Raw genomic sequence first — 24240 nt, 5'->3', positions numbered from 1 at the left:
TGCACTGGGCCCACAACCCCACCCCATCCTGCTTGATGCAGTACCTAATGGCAGGGGTGTTGTCTGTGAACAACTGAACCAGTCACACTTTGATGAACGTCAGGAAGGCATGAAATGCCAAGCGTATGGCCTGCACCTCTAACAGGTTGATATGAAGCTGGGTCTTCACCGGCGACCAGAGTTCTCTAATCTCTACCTCTTCCAGGTGATAGCCTCATCTCAAAAGCAAGGCATTTGAGACCATTGTCAGCTGCCGGAGGGGAAGGAAGAGACGACTGCCGTTGACCCAATCGAGGATCAGCAACCGGCACTGCAGATCTTTTGCCGCTCTCCCAAGTTCTGGACTAGGTCAGAGAAGTTACCCTAGTGCTGTGCACAATAGGACTTCAAATTCCACTGCAAAGCCTGGATATGCCATCTGGCATGCTTCACCAACAGGATTCAGGAGGCCATCGGACACAGTAGCCTCAGAGTCAGTTGTACAAAAATCGAGGACCTAGGCTGAAACTCTGGGATCATAGCCCAAATGTCCCAGACTCTCCTCTCTGGAGGATAGACGCAGAACTGTGCGGTGTCCAAACTATCTCCGATGAAGGGGAGTGCTTGAGAAGGAGTCAAATGCGGCTCCTGGACAGTGAATGCAGGAGTTCCACCGTAGTCAGGAGGAGGGCGATGACTGCCTGTGAAACGCCTGCCTTCAGCAGCCTATTGTTGAGGTAGGAGGAAGACTGGAGCCCCTAATCTCCGAAGATGCACAGAAACCCCAGCCATCACTTTTGTGAACACATGGTGAGGCTGAAATGGAGCACATTAAATTGAAAATTCTCCTAGTCCACGGGGAACTGAAGGTAATGCACGTGGGTCTTCAGGACGTAAATATTGAAATACATGTGCTGGATGTCCAACGCCACCTAGTTTCTGAGGTCCATGGCTGACAGAACCTGGACGAGGGTGAACATTTTGAACTTCTCTTGAGATGGCAAACGTCGAGGATAGGGTGCAGGCCTCCATACTTGTTTAGTGCCACCACATCCTACTTCTGGTGCAGGTACCTTCTTGAAGGCTCCTCTGACCTAAAAAAGCCTGCACTTCTTGGTGTAGCAAGGATAGATGTTCCTCTGTCAGATGATCTGAGGACAGTGGCAAGAGCAGCAGGGTTGTCAGGAATGGTAGGGTATAACCCCGCTGGATGATTTGGAGCACCCACTTATTGGAGGTTATTGCTTGCCACTGGGAAAGGTTGTGCCTGGTCCTGCCGTCAACAGGATGTGTGTGCTGCACAGAGGGCATGCTAAAAGGGCTTTAAGGCTGCTGCATCCGGGGGAAAGGGACTGGATAGTCTGCTGACTTAGGGAATGGCCCTGCCCAGTGAGTCTGTGGTGTGCAATACACACCGAATGGTGAATTTGCTGCATTCCAGCATCTAGTAGCACATGGTTCAAAATGACTTGAGCCTCCTCTAGGACCATGGGCAGCACTTGTGCAATCAAGTCCCAAAAGGCATGGGTGCACCAGCCAAAGAGACATGCGGTGTTCACCGACCACAGTGCTAGGCTGATAGAAGAGAAATATCCTCTTCCCAAAAGTGTCCAGGCTTTTGGATTCCATTTCTGTTGGGGTGGTAGAGAGTGCGCTAGGGTTGTATTTGGCCTGCACCACCAGGCTCTCGGGGGAGGGTTTCTGGAGAGGAGGGATGGGTCCACTGGTGCAGACCAGTGCAGACGGGCAATCATTCTGTGTGCAGGTGCAACTGTGCAGTGTTTGGCCCAGGTCCCAAGGAGAACGTCTGCGAGAGCTTTGTTAAAGGGGATCAGGGGTTCTGTGAAGCTTAGCCCCAGATAAAGCACCTCAATCAGGACGTAGGTCTTGACCATGATACAGGGAAGTTGCAGGTCAAGGACTTTCAATGCTTTTCTCTTCACCATGGTGATGCACCTTCCTCAATGGCAGGATCCGGAGGGAAAACCAAGCCAGAATCTGTAGACGTTTCTAGTACACTGGCATCACCCAGCTCACCGTACCAGTTGTCCACATGGACATGGATCAATTTGTCGGCAGGGTGAAGGAGCCCATAGACGCCGTCATCATCCCCACCTTCAGAATCAGAGTGACAGGGTTTGTCAAAGGACAAAGTTCCAGCCGAAGCCGTTGTCGACGTCACACTGCATTTCAGAGTCAGACTGGAGGATAGGTTCTGCGTTGCCAGGTGGCCCTGGTGATGGAGTTGGGAGGACTGGTACTGGCGTCAGTCATGATCCCAAATAGTCTGCTGGCATTGGGTGCAGACCACTGGTGTTAAACCTGCTGGAACACCTCTCAGCTCTATGACCCCAGAGGCACACCAGAAGGCGAGGCGGCCTTAAGATGGAGTGCATAGCTGCATAAAACTCCCTGGGTTGAGATGGGGCTGCTCCAGCTCTAGGGATGTCGAGGAAATGTGGAGCAGGCCCGGCCGCCGGCTCTGCAGTAGTGAGGGAGCAGGTCCTGGAAGCACGGGTTCTACTAGGGGACCCAAAGAATGTTTCGAATTCTTCTACTTGTGCTCCTTAGACTTACCTGACATCGACAACAACGATTTGGAAAATGAAGACATCCATCCCCGAGACCTGCTCTAGAATAGTGAACAACACAAGGCCTTCTTGTGCTGCGTTGCTAGGAGCTTTTTCACTCACTTGTGGATCGCCTTCAGGTGCATCGGATCCAAGGCACCAAAGGCAAACCAGGTGGGGATAAGACATAGACATCTGTCTGTGAGACTCCCCACATGTTTTAAAACACATAGTTTTGTTAGGGGACATGTCCCTAACACACTGGCAGCAATTGCTCATAAAGGGTTGACAAATGGTCGAAAGAGATGGTAGAAAAATGACCAAGCTAGATCTCCAGAACTGCGCTGTTGGCACAGAAAGAAAGGAATTGATGTCAGTATGCTGATGAGGCCTATGTAGGCACTGCACATGTCCCATCCAGAGTGGACAATATTGGCACAAAGTCTACAAAGTCACCCAAATGTGCACAGTAGTACTGCTCAAGATTTTCCAGATCCAGTCTGACACCTGTGGAACATTCTACAGTGAAGTATCTGCTGTTAGAAGTCTTTCAGAATATAAACACATTCAAATATGCAAAAGTCATTCTTTTGTGCTCGAAAAGGGTACCCTTTTGGTCAGACCACAAACTGCAGTATTCTGGGCTCTTCACCTGCAGTCAAATTGGAAAGTTGTCAGACCTGCATAACGCTAATTACAGTAGTACAGCTTAGAGTTTAATGCAACTCAATCACTAGGGTTTTATGATGAGTGAAAAGCAGTGGGAAACCAGTTTCTCTTGATCACCTAGTCTTTATCAAAGAAATGTACTCTGAAGAATCGAATGATCCATAGTGTGAAAGGTATCCAGCATGTCCAAAATGACTATGAATCAGCCAACACTCTTATCATATTAACAAATATTATGCCAAAAGCCAATTAAGGTACTCCCCCAGTGCTGTACCCAAGTTGAAATCCTGAAAGGGGAGGTGCAGAACAAGTTACATACCTTTGGTAACGATATATCTATAGGAAACATAGGTTAGTTATAGATTCCTTATCTTAGAATCACTCCCGGGCGTCAGTCTGGATCGGGATAGTTTTTTCGTCAGTAGTACCTTTGCGCGTCGGAGGTTGGTGTAAGTCGGCTCCACATCCGTCACTGGTGTTGTGTCGCCGGGATGATGGCACGGTAGCTACTTAGACGATGCGCGCTGACGTCAGTTCTGTACACGACTTTCCACGCCAGAAACGCAGAGCCATGCAAGACACTGACCACTGGTGCACAAAACTAGGGCTCTGAAAGGATATCCTTAACCCTAGAAATCAGTTGTAACCTATGTTTCTTACAGAGATATCGTTACCGAAGGTAAGTAACTCGTTCATCTGAAAGAAACAGTTAGTTATAAATTCCTTACCTTAGAATAGAAACTCTAGCAATACCAACGCCGTAGGTGGGTCTGCGAACCAAGTTCACACCAGAAAGTCCTGGAGAACAGAACGGCCAAAGAAGCCGTCTCTCCGGACTTGGCTGTCGAAGCAGTAGTGTCTCATAAACGTGTGCAGCGATACCCACGTAGCTGCCTGACCGATGTCATTTAGAGGAACACCTCGTCCAAAAGCAGTACTGGCTGCCGTCGCCCTGGTGGCGCGCATCCCCACTGGAGGCTCCTTCTTTGTTAGAGAATAGAAGGTTTTGATACACAAAACGGCCCATCTGGAGATGGTCCGCTTGAGTACGGCCCGACCTTTCTTGGCGTCCACGTAGACAACAAAGAGCCGGTCATCCACCCAGAACTGTTTGGTGCGATCCAAATAAAAAGAAAGCACATGTTTTGGTCCAGGCGGTGGAGCTTCTGCTTCTCTTTAGAAGGAGGCTGAAAGAAGGTGGGCAAATTGATGGCTTGCCCAATGTGAAAGGAGGTGACAACCTTGGGAAGGAAGGATGGACGAGTCTTGAGGATAACTTTGTCCGGATGTACAGACAGAAAAGGAGGCTTTGATGAAAGAGCCTGGAGCTCACTCACTCTTCTAGAAGATGTGATGGTTACCAGGAATGCAGTCTTAAGAATTAAAAGCCTCAAAGGACAGTTGTGAAGTGGCTCAAAGGCTGATCAGGAAGCCGAAGAAAGTCAGAAATAGCTGAAAGATAGCCCTTGATAGTGCCCAGAGCAGAGTCCTGCTGTGCCAAAGAGAGAAGGAACTAGAGAACCTCAGAAAGAGGGGCAGAAAGGGGATCCACAGCCTTTGCTGTGCATCATGCCACAAATTTATTCCACTGGCAGGCGTATACCGTCTTAGTGGAGGGACGCCTAGCTGCCAAGATTACATCGCAAACTTCGAGAGGCAAGTCAAATGACGGCAACTGCCGATGCTCAATCTCCACTCAAGGAGGTGGAGGCTGGACAGGTTCGGGTGGAGTACAGTCCCCTGCTGCTGCTACAGAAGATCCTCCCGAAGAGGCAGTCGGATCGGAGAATCGATGGCCATGTTGAACAGCTCGGGATTCCAGACTCTTTGTGCCCAATCCCGAGCCCCCAGAATGACTTGGGCCCTGTTGCGCTTGATCTTCTTCAGCACTCTGGGCCATAGTGGTATAGGCGGAAAGGCATACAACAGACCGCAACTCCACTCGTGACGAAAAGCGTTGCCTAGTGGGTGCCACCTTTGAAATTCCAACGTGCCGAATTGCTGACATTGCGCGTTCTCTTCGGTGGTGAATAGATCTAACCAAGGCTCTTCCCACTGTTGAAAGAGAGCTTACACCACCTCCGAGTGAAGACGCCATTCGTGAGCCATCATGCACTTGCTGCTGAGTACGTCCGCCCTGGAGTTCAGGGAACCTACAAGGTGTTGAACACCAGGGATATTCCCTGATGTCCCAGCCATGTCCAGAGGCGAAGGGCCTCCTGACATAGGGCCCACAACCCCACCCACTCTGTTTGTTGCAGTACCACAAGGAGGTGGTGTTGTCTGTGAACACCTGCACTACTCTTCCCCGGACAGAGGGAAGGAATGCCTTTGGTGCAAGACGAATCGCCCGGAGCGCCAGAAGGTTGATGTCGATCCCGGACTCCACTGGAGACCAGGAGATCGCCGCCTCTTCCATGTGGCCGCCCCATCCCAGGAGGGATACGTCCATCACCACAGTGTGCTCTAGTTGGGGAAGGGAGAGGGATCTGCTGTTGACCCAATCCTGGTTCGTGAGCCACCACTGCAGTTGTCGTGCAGTGCCCTCCGAGGTCTGAATGCAGTCAGACAGATTTCCTGATGCTGTGCTTAAGCTGACTGACAGGGAGAAGTCGAAGAGCAACAATGCTTCTTCGACTTACCTGACTTAGAAAAGTGGTGATGGCTCCGCGACCGGTCTCCCTCACCCTACCTTGCGACTTGGACCTTGAACGGTGCGGAGTCAACTGCCGGGGATGAAGAAGCTTTCAGAACTGCTCCGCAAAGCCTTTGGAGCCATGGACCGGCAGTTAGAGCAAGAGTTGGGGTCATGGTCGCCCTCCAGGCAAAAGAGGCACACGTGGTGCGGATCCGTAACCGGCATCAGTTGAGAACAGGATCCGCAAGCCTTGAAGCCGGGCATCCCCACATGCACCAGGAGTCGTAGGACTCAAAAAGAAGTCGACAAAAGTGGCTCAGAAAGTTCAGTCAAAAAGTGACTTGAGGTACCGCTCTCTCCAGATGTGCGCTGGCTGGCATGGAAAATGAAAGCACTGACATCAGCGCACGAGGGCGATGTCTAAGTAGCTACCGCAACGTCATCCCGGCGACACGACGCCAACGGCAGATGCGGAGCTTACCGATGCCACCTTCCAAAACTAGAGGTACTGCTGTCCAAAACACGTTCCGGATCAACTCTGACGCCTGGGAGTAATTCTAAGGTGAGGAATCTATAACTAACTGTTTCTTTCAGATATACAGCTTTTAGCATCCAGATGTCTTTGGAGCTGAAGGATAGCAAGTTTCTTCAAAAACTGGGCCAAAGAAGACATGTTTGTAATGAAACTAAAACTGGACAGTGCAGCAGGGTATTACCCGGGCTTTATTAAACAGAGTGATGACAATTCGTTTTTCAGCTAGCTAGGCAAATGTCCTCCTAGAAAGGACCATTTCAATGGATGACAAATAATATGTGCAAACACAGGTGCAATCTCATTAGGAATACATGCCAGAACAAGGTTAAAGAAGATATTTATTACCTTAAAAGTTCTCAAGATAGATTCGACCACTACCAGGGTATGGAGGTAGAAGTCAGAATTTTGTTCCATATTTTAAAGTATAAAAAGTAGTAAGTCAGAACTGGCCCTTTTAACTTGCTTTCAGGTCCAAATTGATGCTATTCATTTTTTAATGAAAAAGATTTTAAAGTGTAGCACAGTGCCACCAATAAAACTACTGAGGCGGCAGCAGGGAAAGGAGGGATCACCACAGCGACTACTTTAAACAGTTCACTTATTAGTTTGTAGCCCTAGCTATAGACACTGCCAAACGCTTTTTCTTCGCTTTCTTTACGCAGAGCACAATCCTTAGGGTGATGTCCATTTTTACGCTGCCTTGGACTCCAGAAAATCCTAAAAGTTGATTGTCAAGATGATGTTTCCTAGTACGATCAATATAAAAACTAACAGCCCTTTTAGAGTCCAAACTATAGAGTCTCTTATCCACCTTAGACAGTAAGATGGTATTAAAAAATGCAAGAATGGTGAAAGCCTGCCTGACAAGAGAAGGAGTAACCACTTTTCGAAGAAAGGATGCTCGGGTCTTCAACACCAACTTGTCTGAGAAGAAAGTGGTATAGGAAGGATTAACAGAAAGGGCCTGCAATTCACTCACATGTCTAGCCGACGTTACAGCGACGGGGGAAACTGCCTTCTGCGTCAAAAGTCTCAAATGGATAACTCAAAAAAGTAAGGACTAAGGTCAAGTACCATGGAGGCATCACAAAGGGTTTTGGGGAAACAAATGTTGCAAACCTTTCAAACACATCACAACAGGTTGTTTGAATAACTAAGGCTGATCCAGCAACCACAAAAGAGTAGCCATTAACAGTGTCCCAAAGTCTTGCGTACACTGATCTTTGTAGAGTGAGGCCTCACCCGCAAGATGACATCAATGACCAGAGGTAGCAGGTCAAAGGGGGTAACTGTTGCCGCTAAATCTTCAAGCATGGAGATGCGATTTGTGTATGCCTGGGTGTGATATTCCGCCCTGCAGCTGCAACAGAAGATCCTCCAAGAACTGCAGCTTGATCGGAGGACAGATGCTCATGCCCAGAAGTTATGGATACTACACTCTTCTGACACAATTCAACACCACTAAGATGACTTGGGCCAGGTCGTTCCTGATCTTCTTTAGAACTCAGGGTAGGAGAGGTAGTAGCGGGAAGGCATACTGGAGTCGTGACCTCCAGCCTAGAAATAAAGCATCTATGAGAGGGATCTGCTTTGGAAACTCCAGTGCACAAAAGTGATGACATTGCCAAAAAGACTGAGTAAAGGTTCTCCCATTTGCTGGAATATGCCTTGTGCCACCTTCAGGTATAGCTGTCATTTGTGATACAATTGGCGCCTACAGCTGAGTTTCGCTGCTTGGCACCTGTGGCTGAATTCGTCCCAAATGAATTTAAAGTTCCCACCAGGTGGTTTACTCCAGAGAAATCTTTTGATGGTCCTGCCGGTTCCAGAGGCTGAGGGCTTTCTGGCACAGAACCTGCCTGTTGCAGTACAACAGAGCGGTGGTAATGTCAATGAGCACTAGCACCAGCCTTCCTTTGATGGTGGATAGGAAGGCCTTCAATGCCAAGTGAAGGCCACTTTACTGCACCCCTCTCCCCAAATCGCCACCCTGCTGGCATCGATGCAGCCCTCGTCACATTACAGACCAAACTTTGTGGCCCACGAGAGAATGTTTGATGGTACTCATGCACTAACCCTTTCATGGCTCATTAACCATCATTTAAGAATTTTTGCAATCATCTCCCAAATTTGGATACAATCCAAAAGATTTCCATGAAGTTGTACCTATTAGAATTTGAGGTCCCACTGCAGAGCCTGCATGCGATACCTAGTGTGTTTGGTTAGCAGAATGCAGGAGGTCATTAACCCCAATAGCCTGAAAGTCCTGGACTCTCCATTCTGCGGATGAAGGCACAAAACCATACAATATCCCGAATACATCCAACAAATGGGAATATCTGTCACAGCGTATGTGACTTCAGCATGTTGACAGTGAACCCCCAACACTGTTAGGAGGGTAGTCCTCTTCTGGAGGTGGTTGACCATTGCCATTAACAGCCAGTTAAGGTAGGGGAAGACTGGTGCCCCCGACTTCCGCAGGTGTGCAGCGACAACCGCCATCCCTTTTGTGAACACGGAAGGCCACTGATAGAGCCAAAAGGAAACACTTTGAAATGAAAATGATCCCGGCCCAACGTGTATCGCAGGTAAAAATTGTGGACCTGTAGGCCAGTGGTGTAGAAATAAATATCCTGCAGCCCGAAGGTGACCATCCAGTCTCCAGTGCCTGTGACAGAGAGGACCTGGCCTAGCGCAAGTGTTTTGAATTTGATCTTCCACAAGAAGGTGTTGAGGGGCTGAAAGTTTAAAAAAAAAAAAAAAGCCTACCGTCCTTCTTCGGCACAGGAAAGTCATAGGAGCAACAGCCAGTTGACACTTCCGAAGCTGGAACCCTCTCAATGGTCCCTTTGGTCTAAAGGGTGGGCACTTTCTACTGTAAGACAGACAGATGGTCTACTGTCTGACTGGATGCTGTGCGGATCCTGAGACCTGAAGGCATTCCAGAGGGAGCCGCTACAGTGCCAAAAGAGCACAGCATGGCTTCCTTGAAGGCATCTACCGGCTCTGATGTCTCAACGGGCCAGGAAATTCAGAGTATGTTGGAGCCAAACTTGGAAATGGTTCAGATGGAGCTCTGGAGCCAGACTGGGAGGCCCTTTGATGGCCATGTGCCCTCTCCAAATATCAAGAGTGGCGAAAAGGGTTGAATCCTGCTTGGATTTCTTGTGCTTTTTCTTTGACTTACTCAAAAGACTTCGAAGCCGATCTGCCATTGGAACGACTTTGAAGCGGGAACGGGACCTTCCTTATGGCTTCTGTAGGTCGAGGTGTGAAGTTTTCTTGTTTTTGGCACTGTTAAGGCACCAAAAACAGACTTTTGTGAGGGTCTGTCACAGACATCTGTTTGTAACAGTCCCTGCACTGTTTTAGGGGGTGGCATTTCCCATGTACATTGGTAAAATTTGTCGAAATCGTCTGGCCAAAGATCAAGGGGAAGCTCCGGATCCAAGTTTAGAGCAGTGGAAACAAAGAAAAAGACATCAGCGTGCATGCATGGGTGGTGCTTATATACTGCTCTGCTTGTCACTTCTGGAGTGGACAAACATTAGTGCAGAGCTGCACTACGCCAACTACCAGCGCAAAGGTGAGCAGCCTAAACGTTTCCGGAAATTGGAGAATATTCACTAGGTGAGGAATCTGCAGGCAGAAGTAACTATTCAAATGCAAAGGGTGCAAAGACTGCTTCAAACAACACTGAACCTGTGAAGAAATAAATATCGGCCTGTAATGAATGATCAGTCTGCAGGTCTGTACTTTTGGCTGCTAGTGCAGTGGCCACAGAAAAATATTGCTTATATTTTATAACTTTATTTCTGGTGCATTCTATTTCAATGTAGATTCCTTACGTTATGAATGTTCCCAGGTGCAAAACTTGGTCTAAAAACTTTATTTTTTGGCAACAATTCTCCAAAGTAGAGAGGTGGTGCCATACAACTTCAGTCATGATTCCGCCCCTTCAGAAAGTGACCACAACTTTCTGCAAGTGAGACTGGCATTGATTGCTTATTACTTTCTTTCTACCACAAGACAGGAACCATATAAGCATAACGACAGCACTAAGAATAACAAACAAGAATAACCAGGTGAATAACTTGGAACTATTATGAACTGTACTGTCTCAGAAGGGGGTGGTGGAGGCACAGTGGAATCTGAAGAGTGCCAGCCAAATGAGCAGCTATCAGGATAATACCCTATTCAGAGAGGCCACTGACACACATGTAAGGCCTCCCAATGAATGATCCAGGAAGCCTCTCTGTGTCCTCGTGGCATCAGCAGAGAGGAGGGCCTCCGCGGTAGACTTGGTAAGTTCTGGATCCATCCATCTACTGGGTGGCAATCCTTGCATAAAGATTATGTTGTTGTTACACGTGCTTTTGACCTTTAGAAAGGCTTCTTTCACCAATGGTAGACAGGTCAGCCGTTTCTGGAGCGATTTCTTTCTCCAGCTGCGAAGCTTGATTTCATGACATGGTTATCCGTGGAGCTTTTAACTCGTTTTTCCTCGACATTGTTGAAGACAATTTGGTTTCACATTGCAAGTTGGATGGTTTTTGGATACTGTTAGACTTGGTACCATTGGCGTGAGTCTCCCTTCCATTTTCCACTGATTGCCTGCTCTGTTTTTGATATGTTTGTGCTGGTTAGATGCTTTGGGAACTGTGCCACTGCTATTCAGCGCCACAGTGCAAGTGTTCCCTATGTTAAATTGAGGTATTGGTTAGTGACACCATGATTGGCTTATTTGATTTACTTGTCAGACCCTAGTACAGTGCACCATGTGTGCCCAGGGTCTGTAAATCTAATGCTGCTGGTGGGCTTGCAGCACTGGTTGTGCCACCCACAGAAGCAGCTTGTAAAGTGTATCTCAGGCCTGCCATTGCAGAGTCTGTGTGCAGTCCAGCACTGCCATGTCGACTTGGTAAGTGCACCCACTTGCCGGTCCCTAAACCTTCCCTTTTCTACATTTAGGTCCCCCCTAAGGAAGGCTCTGGGGCAGGGTGCATTGTATGTAAAAGGAAGGTCATGCCCTGATGTGTGTGGCATGACCTGATAGTGAATTACAGCCTATTTCATGTTTCACTATTGCAAGGCTACCTGTCCCCCTAGGACAGAATGGGCCATTTGATTATAACATATTATAATCCTAAATGTCCCAGGGAAAATGGTAGAAATTCGACTTCAGTGTGCCTGAACTCAGAATGATAAAATACATCTTTGGTGAAGTTGGTTTTAACATTCTGTGTTTGAAAATACCACTTTTAGAAAGTAGGTATTTTCTTGCCTAACCATCCAGCCTATCTCTGCTAGGTTGTGTATTATACGTCTGGTTTTGTGAAAGAAAGGATCTGGGAGGCTCCAGGAGACAGGGTGATTCAGCACAGGGCTGAATAGACCTATCTGCATGTAGAGAGGTGGGAGGAGTAACACCAGGGCCTGTATAGGACTGTGCCTGCCTTCCACAATGCTGGCTCCACTACCTGTGATGTGTCTGATGACCCTGGCCCACCCTGCCAAAGAAAAGAAGGAGTTATGTAAACAAAGTGCTCCAGGACTGCACAGAACTGATTTGGACTAGGTACAGGACCCTCTGCCTTCAGAGGACAAAGGATTTTGCTGTGTAAATATGGGGACCCAGACCCCAAGATTTAGATCATTTCTGGAACAACAATACAAACCTTTGCCAAGGAGAAGAACCAAGGAAGCTGCAGGAGTGTGGACTACCCCATGCTAGTGTGCTGTGTTGCAGTGTTGGACGGCAGTGGTTTCTTTTTTGCCAATGAAAGGAGAAGGAACTTTAAAAGAACTTTCATTATCAGACAGAATATTTCTCTATGGGCTTGAACTTGTGCTTGCCTCCTGCTGAAGTCTCAGGGACAAAAGACTTGACCACCAGCTCCCCTCTGAACTTCCTTGCTGGGAATTCTTTCTGCAGAAGCCTGGGAGCTGGAAGCGCGACTCATTGGGAAGTGTGTCGCAGTCGCAGCTGTTGCATCGCCGGAGAAGCGTGTCGCTGTCGCATAACCAGAGAAGCGTGCCTTCGTCGCAGCTGTTTACCGACCCATCACCGGAGTAGCATGTCGCCACTCGAGGGTCGCCATCGCATCACTGGAGAAGCGTGTCGCAGGGCCTGTCGCAGCTCCCAAGTTACAGAGTTCGCCACACGGCCGCCACGTGTGCATGCATCGTCTTCACGTTGTTGCATCACATCAAGGGCGCCATCTTATCGCATCGGATTGTCACATCGCATCGAGGCACCATCTTGCCGCATCGTAACCGGAACGCAGTACGATAAACAATGCATCCCCTACTCTGCGCAAGCATTGAGACACATTGACTCCCATGAAGCAAGGAACCAATGCATCACCCTCCCTGCGAACCTTTTGTTTGTTTTGCATTACGCATCCAGGTACTTTTGTGAGAAGCGTGTCGCATTTATCTGCTATTGATATACTGCCCAGGTTTCCAGGATTATAGGGAGACCCTTTTTCTGTATATCGTTTATTTTTAAAAAGTTGTAATTTTCTTGTCCTAGCTATTTGCTGCCTTCTGCCTATTTCCTAGGTCACATGACAAGGTGAGGCTGGCAGTTGGCCTTTGTGTATTTCTCACAGACAGCCAGACAATAGGGGGTCTGGGTGTTGCCAAGATGGACCACCCTAACTTGATGAGAAGGTTGGAGCTATCACCTGTCACACTTGTGCTTCAAAAGACACTGCTCAGCTCACACACAAAGGACTTCACATTAGCCTATTGTGCTTCTGACAGACTGGGACCAGAGAAGGGAGGCAGGAATTTCCAGAAACGTCTGTGGAGGGGAACTCCAGAATCTTATCCCACTTCATAAAGGGTTTCAGGTATAAAAATGGGACCCTCAGACCCACTCACTCTTGGACCTGCGGAGACTACAGAAGGACTGCCCTGCTGCTAGAGGACCATCCTGCTGTTTGAGGCCTGCCCTACCATCTGAGCAGGAACACTGGACCTGCAACCTTCATCCCAGTGTAAAGTGAGTCTAATGGTCATCTGACTGACCTCTTATTCTTAGCTAGAGGGACACAACAAGCTCCAGAGGACTCTCTGCAACTGAAGCTGCCACAGCCCTGCTTGCCTCTGTTGGATGAGTTCCTGATCCCCAAGTGGTGCATTCCTGGTCCTGTGGTATGGCATCAATTGAGCTCCCCCTATAAGAAAAAGAGAATACTGATATTTTCGGCTCTTTGTGTCTGCGAGCTGGCCCGTTTGCGCCATTGTTGCCCTTGCCAACCTCCAACACCAACCGCCGGTGAACCTGGCGCTTTGCATTACAGCGAGCACCAGCGACAACTGGCAATGCAAGATCTGCACTTGTTGCTACAGCATCAACAGTTGACAGCCCACGATGATCAACAACACAAATCTCCAAGCAATGACTGTCCACGATGTCTGACAGAATCTTTGCCCTACAGCAACGACTATCCATGACGCTCAACTTTCTGTCTGCACTACAGCGACGACCATCCGTACCGCTCTCTCTATTCCTTGTGATCGCCTCAACCACAAACTGAACTCTTTGCTCTGGACATTAGAAGGTAACTTTTTCAGCAGGACTAACCTGGTTCCTATATCCGGCCAGCACTTCATTGCGGTTGGCCTGAACTTCTGACGTTCATGTGGTCTAGCACAACCACATAGTTGTGAGTTGTGCTTCGTGTTTTTAGGTGCTATACTTACCATAAATCTTTGAAATTTCATTTCTCCGATTTTACTTATTGGGTTTTGTCTCTTTGGTGCTAAATAATTGATTACATTTTACTCTATTTTTTGTAAATAGGTGTTCTCTTTTCACGTTATATCTGTGCGTGTGCTGCATAAATACTTTACATATTGCCTCTAAATTAAACCTGACTGTTTTTATGTCAAGCTGCCAGAAGGTTAAGCACAGGTTAATTTCTCTGTGGTTCACTCTGACAAGGATTGTGGCTGTTGCTTGAGTAGGGGTTAGTTACACCCCCCCCCCCCTCCACCAACAGCTCAATTTCTCACACACACTACTATTTGATACATTTTTTAACAAATTAAAGGAAAACAAAAACAAAAGCGATGCAGACATAAATCAACACCATCACAAATTGAGGTTACCTTTGACAAGCAGAAAACAGATATGTTCAAGAAGGTTTTCAGGATATTTACAGGTGATGAAAGGTAAATAATTGATATGGTGGGTCAACCCTAAACCCTCTTGAATTTGTTATACTACAAATAATCTGACTAATTAATTTGTTCCTAAAATGGCATTTGAATAATTCAGGAAGGAAGAGGGTGACATAAAAATAACGTTTACACAAAATGAAAAAGAGCCACTTCAATCTGTATCCAAGGAAGCATGAATCACACCAGTATTATTTATCTAATTTTTGTAGCACTGAACATTTGTTGCAAGGTCGCACCACATGAGCCATGTTCTATTTTTAGGATCACTACAGACTACTTAAATTGTAATCATATGCAAATGTATCTCATCAGGATATCCTAAAAGTCCAGCACTTTTCCAGCTATTGTGGAATCCTGTTGGAAAAGACTCCAATAGGCTAGATATGAGTATGCAATTTTTTTTTGCAATGCTTACCGCTCTGTATGTGTAGAGGTAGTGTCTGATCGGGGACCCACCATCATCTTGCTTGATCAGGTTAATCCTAATGGACTTTCCATCCTCTCCTATTTGTCCATCCAACTTTGGAGCACTGGGTTCCCCTGTAATAATCATGTCATCGATTATCAAGATTAGTCACATTTTAGAAAATATCAAAGACAGCCCAATGAGCTACATAGTTCACAATCATGTCTCCCTTTATGGTTCAGCCATTAATTTATAAAACACTGAGCTCAAAGGAATGCACATTCCTATCGGTTCACAAACACAAGGTGTCTGGTAAAGAGTGTAGACTGTTGATTACTTTTAAACAAAAGCTCTTTGGTACTGCATTTCAATGTGCCTTCACAGGACAGATCCACCTTGAAATTCAGAAAAGCCCTAAATAGACTTCTGTGACTTGGCTCTCTTGGTGGCAAGTAAAAGAGCGTTATTGTCTGACAGTGCTGTTAGAAAAGGTTGCCTATTTTGCTTGCTAAACTAAGAGGACATGTCCACACTGGTGAACGAACAGCCACGGCTTCTTTTACCCTTGCCAGCTGGTTTCAGCATGAACTTACTTGGCTGTAAAAAGAGATTGAACTGGGATTTAAGGATACAATTTCATAATAGGAAGAGAGTATAACCCATGCTTTCTATTACACTGTTGGAAGCAAAATAAACGTGTACTAGAGATCACGTGATTTTCATGTACAGGCTACGAAGAACAACTCCAGTACATCATGTATCAGTTTTAAAACTGAAATCTAGACAGTTTCACTGCCTGAATACATGCAAAGAAGCCCATCTGGGAATTATTTAAATAAGCACATGCTTATTACAGACTCAAAGATAGTACTGTTAGAATACATTCCCTCTGCTTTCCAGAAGAATCCGTGGAAGCGCACAATACTAAGAGATTTACGAAATGAACATGTTGCAAAGGTGTGAAAGGCAACTTGTACTTCAGAACTATTGATATCAGAATCAGCTAAAAGTCGAGGAGTACGGCTCTGTTCTCTGGTACTATTATAGGCCAACCTCAGAGTTCCTCTCAGATTTGGGCTTTACGGGAAATCTGCAGTGTGATTTGAATCCGGAAAACTGGGAGAGAAATCTCACAGTTGATGGAGAATATCTAAGAAGACTTTAAATAGGAAAACCAGATACACATAAAAAGTTGTTCACTGGTTATCCTGGCAGATGTTACACACGACGAAAGTCTATGTTCTAAGTCAAACACTTTAAATCACAGGCAACATAAGGTCAAAGTGACTTCCTTGCCAACATGCAAGCACTAGCCGATGCAAAAGGGATATATAATATGCACACCATAACTATTTTGATATGAGAATAGACAGAGAAATAAGTATCCAAATTGTTGCCATAAGAACAAGTGACAATCATATAAATTAAATAAAAATGATCTTGAATGCCCTTTTAGTCAAAATATATAAAAACGTCATCAATTATCTTCTCTTGGCAAACTGAAATCATCCATGATACATTTCACTGTGGAATTCAAGGTTCCGAGGAATAATTCTGAATAAGGACAGCAAAGCAAGAGCAGATCCAGTCATGGTAAGGTCCGCAACAGCTTGACCAATGTGTGGTCTCCCCTCTATGGAGAAGAGTATCCTGGTAGTCAATGAACAGATGCTTTCTGAAGGCCAATAACATTCACAGTAGAACAGAAGAAGTACAAGAAGAAGAAGAGCGAAAGGAATGTGCAACCATTCTACGCCAGTACTGAGCTACAGAAAGAGCACGATTACGGTGACTACTCCCAGTGGGTAAGAATAGGTGCCATGGATTCTGAAGCCCACACCCGTGATTGCCGTAATGTCCTGTCTGATCTCCTAGGACTTGACAATCAACATATCAAATCCACCCTGATGTCCGCAGAAGGTGCATTAATGCTGTGGCATTCTGGTGGATCACAGCAATAATTCACTTGTAAAGTTAATTCACAAATAATGAACAAATCCGCAATGAAGCGAGCCAAGTGACTGACTTGACCCTGGTGCTGAGGATACAGTGAAAAAGTCCATGACAGAAAGGGCATACACAGAGAAGCATGCTGGGCGCTACTAGGTGAATAAACCTCAGTGGCCCTTCAGAATGCCCTAAGCTTTAAAAGCACCTTTTGGGGTTTTAGCAAATAAAACCGTCGTGCCCAGTTGTTTGCACTGTCAATAAGGCACTTACATCTGCTTGGAACCCCAAGGGGTGGCCATTTACAAGATGGTTAAGGCCAATGAGCAGAAATCTAGCCTTTGGCCCAGAACAATATCCAGCCCCTTCAGTTCTTTGGTTCCAGTGCCATTAGCCTCCCTCTGCCATAGGGCCTTTGGTGCAAACTTATGCAGAGTAAACACCCATTCCCTGGATAGCGTTTACCCAAAGAAATGGCACTATGTTGAAAAGCGATGCTTGCCATAAAGATAGCATGACTATGGGACCATTGAAGACACATATCTGTTATGAATTGTTTTAAGAGTTTGCCAGACTTTTCAACAGTAAATTTCTCATTCTACTTTGATGTCACAAAAAGATATCTAAGAGAGCAATCAGCACTGAGTTAAGGGCTATGAAGTTGACAGTTTAAAAGACTGCTGCCGCTGATAATTCAGGGGTTAGAGTAAAGAGTACATTATCTTCAGTACTCTTTAAAAACCTAGATGCCTGGCGGTGAACTATCATCTTCTATGAACTCTTGTATAAGATTTAAGTTAGAAACCCTTCCTTCAAAGAATTAATGCCTGAGAGAAAGAGGGCGGAAATATCAGGGACAGTGCATCATTATAGGAATTACTAACCACATCTGCTGTGAAGGGATCTTGCATTAGGTTTAATTACATAAATACAATCAACAATCCTTAACAGGTGCATGTTTTAAAATAATAATCATTCATTTATCATTTCACACAATCAGTGCACGAGGAGTTATGTTTGTCCCCCCCCAAAAAGCATTCAACTGATGGGAAACCTGATTGCTTGACACGAACATTCCAACTCTTTTCTGATTACAATGCCCATAGCCTGATCGAAACATGGTTAGGAAGTCTATGACAAATGTAAATGGACACTATCATGCTGCTCAAAGACGCATGGTTTGAGTCAGGTCCACACCTCACTCCATAACACTAACAGTAACTGATTCGATATTATCAGTGAAGTAAAGTACAAAATCATGACATGTACCTATGAGAAGCGCATCTACTTCTATAATTCTATGTATACTCTATTTGTAAGAGCACATATGTACAGGTGTCCGTAATTCTTTCACTTGCAATGAATCACTGGGAACATGCATATTTTTCAGTTAACTTCCTTGTACTTGGTAAGGATAGGGAACCTTTCAGACTTTGCTAGGGTTTCTGAAACAGAGATTTATCTGAACATTTTTTTAAAAAAATCATATTTCGGGGCTGCCGTTTCCTCCCACCACCCTGTTACAGTCAACATGAAGACATAGATCAGTACAATCCAGCAAATCAAGAATTCAGTTTTCATTTTGTGCAGAGTTATTTGTGAGTGTGTGCATACATGTGCCCAAATGAAATGACTGCAAAGGTAAAAAAAAAAAGGTTAGTGATGTTTTAATCTAAGAAAGACGTTTAGTCTGAAAATCGTAAAGAGTATTATTAGTCCACCATAAGCACCATTCTCTTTCAAGGGAGGGAAGCATTAATAGAGGAGGGGAGTGACATTTAAAGAAGTGAGTGAAGATGCTTTCATGCTCAGACACTCAGTTTACCTTCCACAAACGGTCCAGGCACAAAGTGCAAATGAAAGTGTTAGTGTCTGTGCGTACTAGTGACAGTCCCATTTACACAACAGTCGTCGGCTTCTCACCTATCAGTACCAGCAAAAAAACATGTTATGTGCAACCTATTGAAATAACAGAACACATTCCTGTGAAAACTTAAGTCAGCGTTTTGATCCAACGTATCTGACGGACAGGCATCATTTCCGGGACAAAAACACCATTTTGCTATGCTGGACAGAGAAATGGAAACCGCCCATTTCACTCAAACAAAAATTTGTATAAAATATTCTTATCACTTCCATTTTCAATCAAAGATGTAATCAATCCAAATTGATTTGCACATTGCGGTATAATGAATATTTGCTTTCCTGCCACTGCCACCTTGTTGTATCTCTGCATTAATATCTTTCTAAGATATTTTTTAATTTGTTTTAAACTGATGAGCTTTTTCTGGTGGAATGAATTGGTATACTGCATCATCAGCTAGCAATCGTCAGCTTTCTCGCGGACATACAAAGTTGTCCTTGAAACACTGGTGCCTGTATCTCTTCCCGAAGTCTCACTAAATATACCGATACTTTACCCCGAACATGGCCGAGCAGTGCTGATAACCTCAAAAAGACTCTGGACGAAGAGAATTGATCTAAACAGGGTGGCTAGCTTGTTTCTCTCCTAACAGCTTTTCTCATTTAGATAAATTAACAAATCAAAATGTTCAGTGGGTGTGAGGCAAAAGATGGCCCTGGATCCATCACTCAGAAAAAATAACTCATGGGAGTAGTCCATGTGTCTAGTTTACATAATCTCCCCTATTCTGAAGAGGGAGAGAACAAAATATGAAATTTCCCTTATTCTGAAGAAGAGAAAAAAGATATTATTATCCTTCTAGTGAGTTGGTTACAAGTGGCCCTGAGGGACTCTCCCTCAACTTGTGCAGATAAATGCACGAGTCAAGAACCCTTTCGAAATCCAGAATTGTTAGGAGAAGGAAAATCTGTCTGCTTAATGTAAAAATCATAGATTATTTTTTATTTGACTGTAGGATCACCCCTTGGTTCCACCGTGATAAACAGATACAGCTACAAAAGTCCACTCTTCAGTTCTTCATGACTGTGCTGGTCATAAAGATGCACACATTTACCTAGACTTCCTGAGTATAGCAACAAAAGCAGTCAGGGAAATATTAGCACTCGCCTCGATGAGAACTCGAAGGCTTAACCACGAAAGAGAATGTCATATTTTTCTTTAATATTTCATTCTGTAATTATATTTCCTTGCAGTCTGTTTGGCTATCAAATTGGCACAAGAGACATGTGTTTAACAGAACAGTCTTTCAGAAAACAGTTTGCTTAGTCAATAGGGCAAACAAACCTCATTAAACATACTTAAAATAGGGATGTGATTTTGATACAAACAACATAACACACTTCACTAAGGTAAAGAAGATTGAAAATGACATCTGCCGAGCACAGGTGGGGTAGGACTATTACGTAGTGCTTTCTGCTAAAGAATGAATTTTCAAAAAGAGAAATCACGCTAGACAACAGGGTCACATCTCAGCGAGAGCACTAAGAAAAGAATGAATCTCAATTGCCGACTGGACTATGGCAACGCCCTCTACGCCAGAACCACCGCCAAGCTCCAGAAGAGACTCCAGCGGATCCAGAACACCTCAGCCAGACTCATCCTCGACATCCCACGAAACAGCCACATCTCCGAACATCTGAGAGACCTGCATTGGCTCCCCGTCAACAAAAGAATCACCTTCCGTCTCCTCACCCACGCACACAAAGCCCTACACGATCAAGGCCCGAGCTACCTCAACAACCGCATCAACTTCTACGCCCCCAAACGCCACCTCCGATCAGCCAGTCACGCCCTCGCCGCCGTCCCCCGCATCCGAAGAACGACAACAGGAGGAAGGTCCTTCTCCTACCTGGCCGCCAAGACCTGGAACTCCCTCCCGACCGACCTGCGCCTGACCCAAGACCACCTCTCCTTCAGGAAGAAGCTCAAGACCTGGCTGTTCGAGCAGTAGCAGCACCCCCCCACCCCCCCAAGCGCCTTGAGACCCTCCGGGTAAGTAGTGCGCTCTATAAATGTCTTTGATTGATTGATTGATTGAATTGGAGGCATAGCGGGTAGAAGTGAGACTACCCATGATGTCCACCATGGTATCATCTGAAACAGGGCACACCGCAGACTCCAGACAGCCATGGTGTCGAGGATCAGATGGACTCTTTCTTCCCATACTATTGACTTATAAGATCTGGCATCAATGGAAGCTGACTTGCAGGGCACCAGCTAAGTCATTTCAATTACAGATTCTCCTTAACCTGCCTTGGGAGTTCAAGATCCTGTTTTCTGCACACAAGGAAGATCTCTTTCTTAAGGGCCAAATGGAGACATAGTATACGGGCTTTGTAATAAGAAGACTGTTGCCCTAATTCAAACAAAATACCCGCTAGGGAGGTACTCTCCGTAGCAAAAGCAACACCACTTGATGTTTGCATATGAGGCAAAAAAAGTCCAAGTCTGATGTCTATTCCCAAAGAAAGAATTTGCTCCTATATTTGACAAATGTCACTATAAAACTGCTCAAGACATTAACTCGGGCACTGAGCGAACTTGGCAGACTAGAATTCATCAGAGACGTTGTGACTTATTGTACTAGCTTTTGCAAGGCTGAAACGACCTAGTCCTCCTCTAGATGATGAAGTGAACAGCTGTGTTGTGATCTGTGACAATTTGCCCCATTGTTATTTGCAATGAGTGAAGGAAGGCTGTGAAAGCAAAATAAATCACCTGAAGCGCAAGAAAATGGATATGACACACATTCTAGCAGTCTCCGCAATTGGCTGATGAACAGGACATTTATCTAATCATTGTCTAAAGCCCTTATTAAGCGGAACCCTCGCACGAACAGAGAGGCATTGGTGACTTGGGGTCTTGACTAGTGCAAGGTCTTCCCTACGAGAAGGTTGTCTGCCAGACACTATAACTCCAACTTCACACACAGTTCTTGAAAGACAGAAAATACACCCTTTACCTTTCCAGTGCAAGAGTCTTGTGGCAACTCTGCAGGTCAGTGGGACAAATAGATGGAGGTATTGTGCAGCTTGACAGTATGGGTATCAGTATTTGTCTCTACTGTGCAAGAGTATGTCAAATGATTGCGCTGATTTAGCCATCGCTACTGCAAAAGTAGTGGCCTCCTAAAAAGAGATGGTAGGGGACAGTAAGCTGTATCTCTGGAAAGGTTTCCAACCCAATGGCATCAGCATGTCTGCCAATAAGGAAGAGTTTAATTCCAAAGGTGAGAGTAAGTGGTCTGTTTCTGAATCTACATCCTGCGCATAGTTATGGAAGCAGCTACTCTTAGCACCCTCCTAAACATAGCCAAAAAGAACACAGCATTCTGTTGTGAAAAGGCAGTAGCAATTGCTAACAGGTGTGAAACTACTTGTGGGTATGTGTGCATTTTTCTTTGGTGTGGGTGGTGGATGAGGAGAAGCAGTAAGACACTATGTGGTGCTTCTACAGACGGGTTGGAAGTGGAAGGATCTTAAAGTTCACCCCAGCTCTCCACTTTTGGTTAGGGCCAGGAAACAGTTGATGTCGGAACCATGCATGCCTAAACCCCACATACCTACAATGACTGAGCCATTACTATACGTTCCTTTAGCACACAAGTCATTACAATGACTTGCCTTAGGGGATGCTGGACCTTGGAATAGTATAATTTACTATTACAACTTCAGTCAGAGTATCAGTAGGGAAGGTCCTGGACTTTAAATCCAATACTAGTCCAACACCCCCATCATCCTATCCTCCGGCACCCCTCCTAATGTTTGCAGGAACATAGAAGATAACACTTACATTTAAAGTCATGGAACAGGTTGTATTTGACACTTTCCAAGTAACTAAAATTACTTGTGAAACACAGCATATCAATCTTTTTTGACACAACTGAATGCAACTCGGTGTCTCCACTCTTTGTACCTTATAAAATGCTTGCCATGATATTGAGCTGGTGTAAATAGTATCTTTAGTGTACCTAATTTCTAACATTCTCACCAGAAAATAGTCGGGACTGCAAAGCTTCTTGGAATCAGTCAGAAATAGTCCTTTCTGGGACGTCACAAGATTTCAAGGCAACGTTACCCAAGTGTTGTCGGAAAGGATTATAAATGGAAAGCCCCTTCTCTGAGCTGCCTCTAAAGCCCTACTCAGGATCACCACCCAGCTGCCTACTACGCAAAATTGTTGCACCAGTGAGACAGAAGTGTGGGCATCGACCTGGATGGCTATCCAGATTGCCGCTCTTTCCGCCTTAATTGTGTAGTCGCAATCATGGGCGATGTGACAAGTCCTGAGCAGTGGAGATTGCCATATGCAGGTATTCCTCTTGGGTGGATCGCCTACCAACTAAAATTTCTGCGAAGCCCTACTCTGGCAAATCAGAAGCTCATTCCAACAGTGTAGGGACCATCCTCCATAAGGCTGCTTTCATTAATGTTAGTAAGTCCAATTTATTGCACTCAGCAGCAGAAACTACCAAAGCTTGATAGGGTCAGTGCAAGACGAGAAGGATTCCATTTATTATATTAAAACAATTATATTAAATTTAACTCTGACTAGGGCTGCAGGCCCAGATAATCTCCCTGCAGTGATTATAAAAAATAGGCCTGCGTGGTGGGCCGAGTTTTTCTCAAAAATGTTCCTGAGAATACTCAATACAGGCATTATACCAGAGAACTGGAGAAGAGCAATCATAAGACCCATCCACAAAAAAGGAAACACAAAAGCCCCGAAGTACTACAGATTAATTAATCTTTTAGATATAGGAGAAAAGGTTTTTGCCAAAGTAATCTTGGAAAGACTTAAGCACTGGGCAGAAGTAAATCAGGTTGTGCCCCCGGAACAGGGTGGGTTTAAGGAGGGGCACTCAACTGTTGACCACTGTTCTGCGCTCTAGTTCATGGCGCGGAAGTATATCGAGCAAAGAGGAAGGTTGTTCTGCTACTTTGGGGACTTCTGCGCAGCATTCGATTTAGTGGACCGGGAGACGCTGATTGGATATAATATCCCAAGGGATTTGCTAACGCTAATACAAGCACTATACTCTTATAACTCGGTGTCGGATAATTATGGATTTAGAGGGGAGCTTATCTCAGAAAATCCAAATTAGAAACGGGATGAGACAGGGGTGTGTATAGGCCCCCTTACTCTTTTCCTTATTTATTGCAGATCTCCCTTCAGTCTTAGGCAATGAAAGGGTGGCTAGCCCAAAGTTAGATGGGAAACATATTTCATGTGCGGACGATCTGGTAATAATAGATCAAACAGAGATCGGTTTGCAAAGAAAGCTGAATAGGTTTAACGAATATTGTGTTGTTAAAAAACGTGTTGTTAATATGGATAAAATAAATATTTTTAGCTTTGGAAGAAGGAAAATAGCGTTTA

At 45.3% G+C, this 24240-nt stretch overlaps 1 protein-coding gene across 7 annotated transcripts in view; it reads right to left on the bottom strand.

The window, feature by feature from the left end:
- Positions 1 to 24240, bottom strand: part of NCAM1 (neural cell adhesion molecule 1) — a 766043-nt gene that overhangs the window by 92389 nt on the left and 649414 nt on the right. For all 7 annotated transcript variants that reach the window (XM_086957372.1, XM_086957366.1, XM_086957369.1 and 4 more), the window contains one exon: positions 15000 to 15124. In XM_086957372.1, the coding sequence (XP_086813498.1) occupies positions 15000 to 15124 (125 nt within the window). The remainder of the gene's footprint in view (positions 1 to 14999; positions 15125 to 24240) is intronic.

This window comes from Lissotriton vulgaris, chromosome 2_1 (assembly GCF_964263255.1).
Source record: "Lissotriton vulgaris chromosome 2_1, aLisVul1.2, whole genome shotgun sequence".
In the NCBI taxonomy this organism is placed as follows: domain Eukaryota; kingdom Metazoa; phylum Chordata; class Amphibia; order Caudata; family Salamandridae; genus Lissotriton; species Lissotriton vulgaris.
The sequence above is the reverse complement of the archived record's forward strand: the minus strand, read 5'-3'. Positions and strand labels throughout refer to the sequence as shown.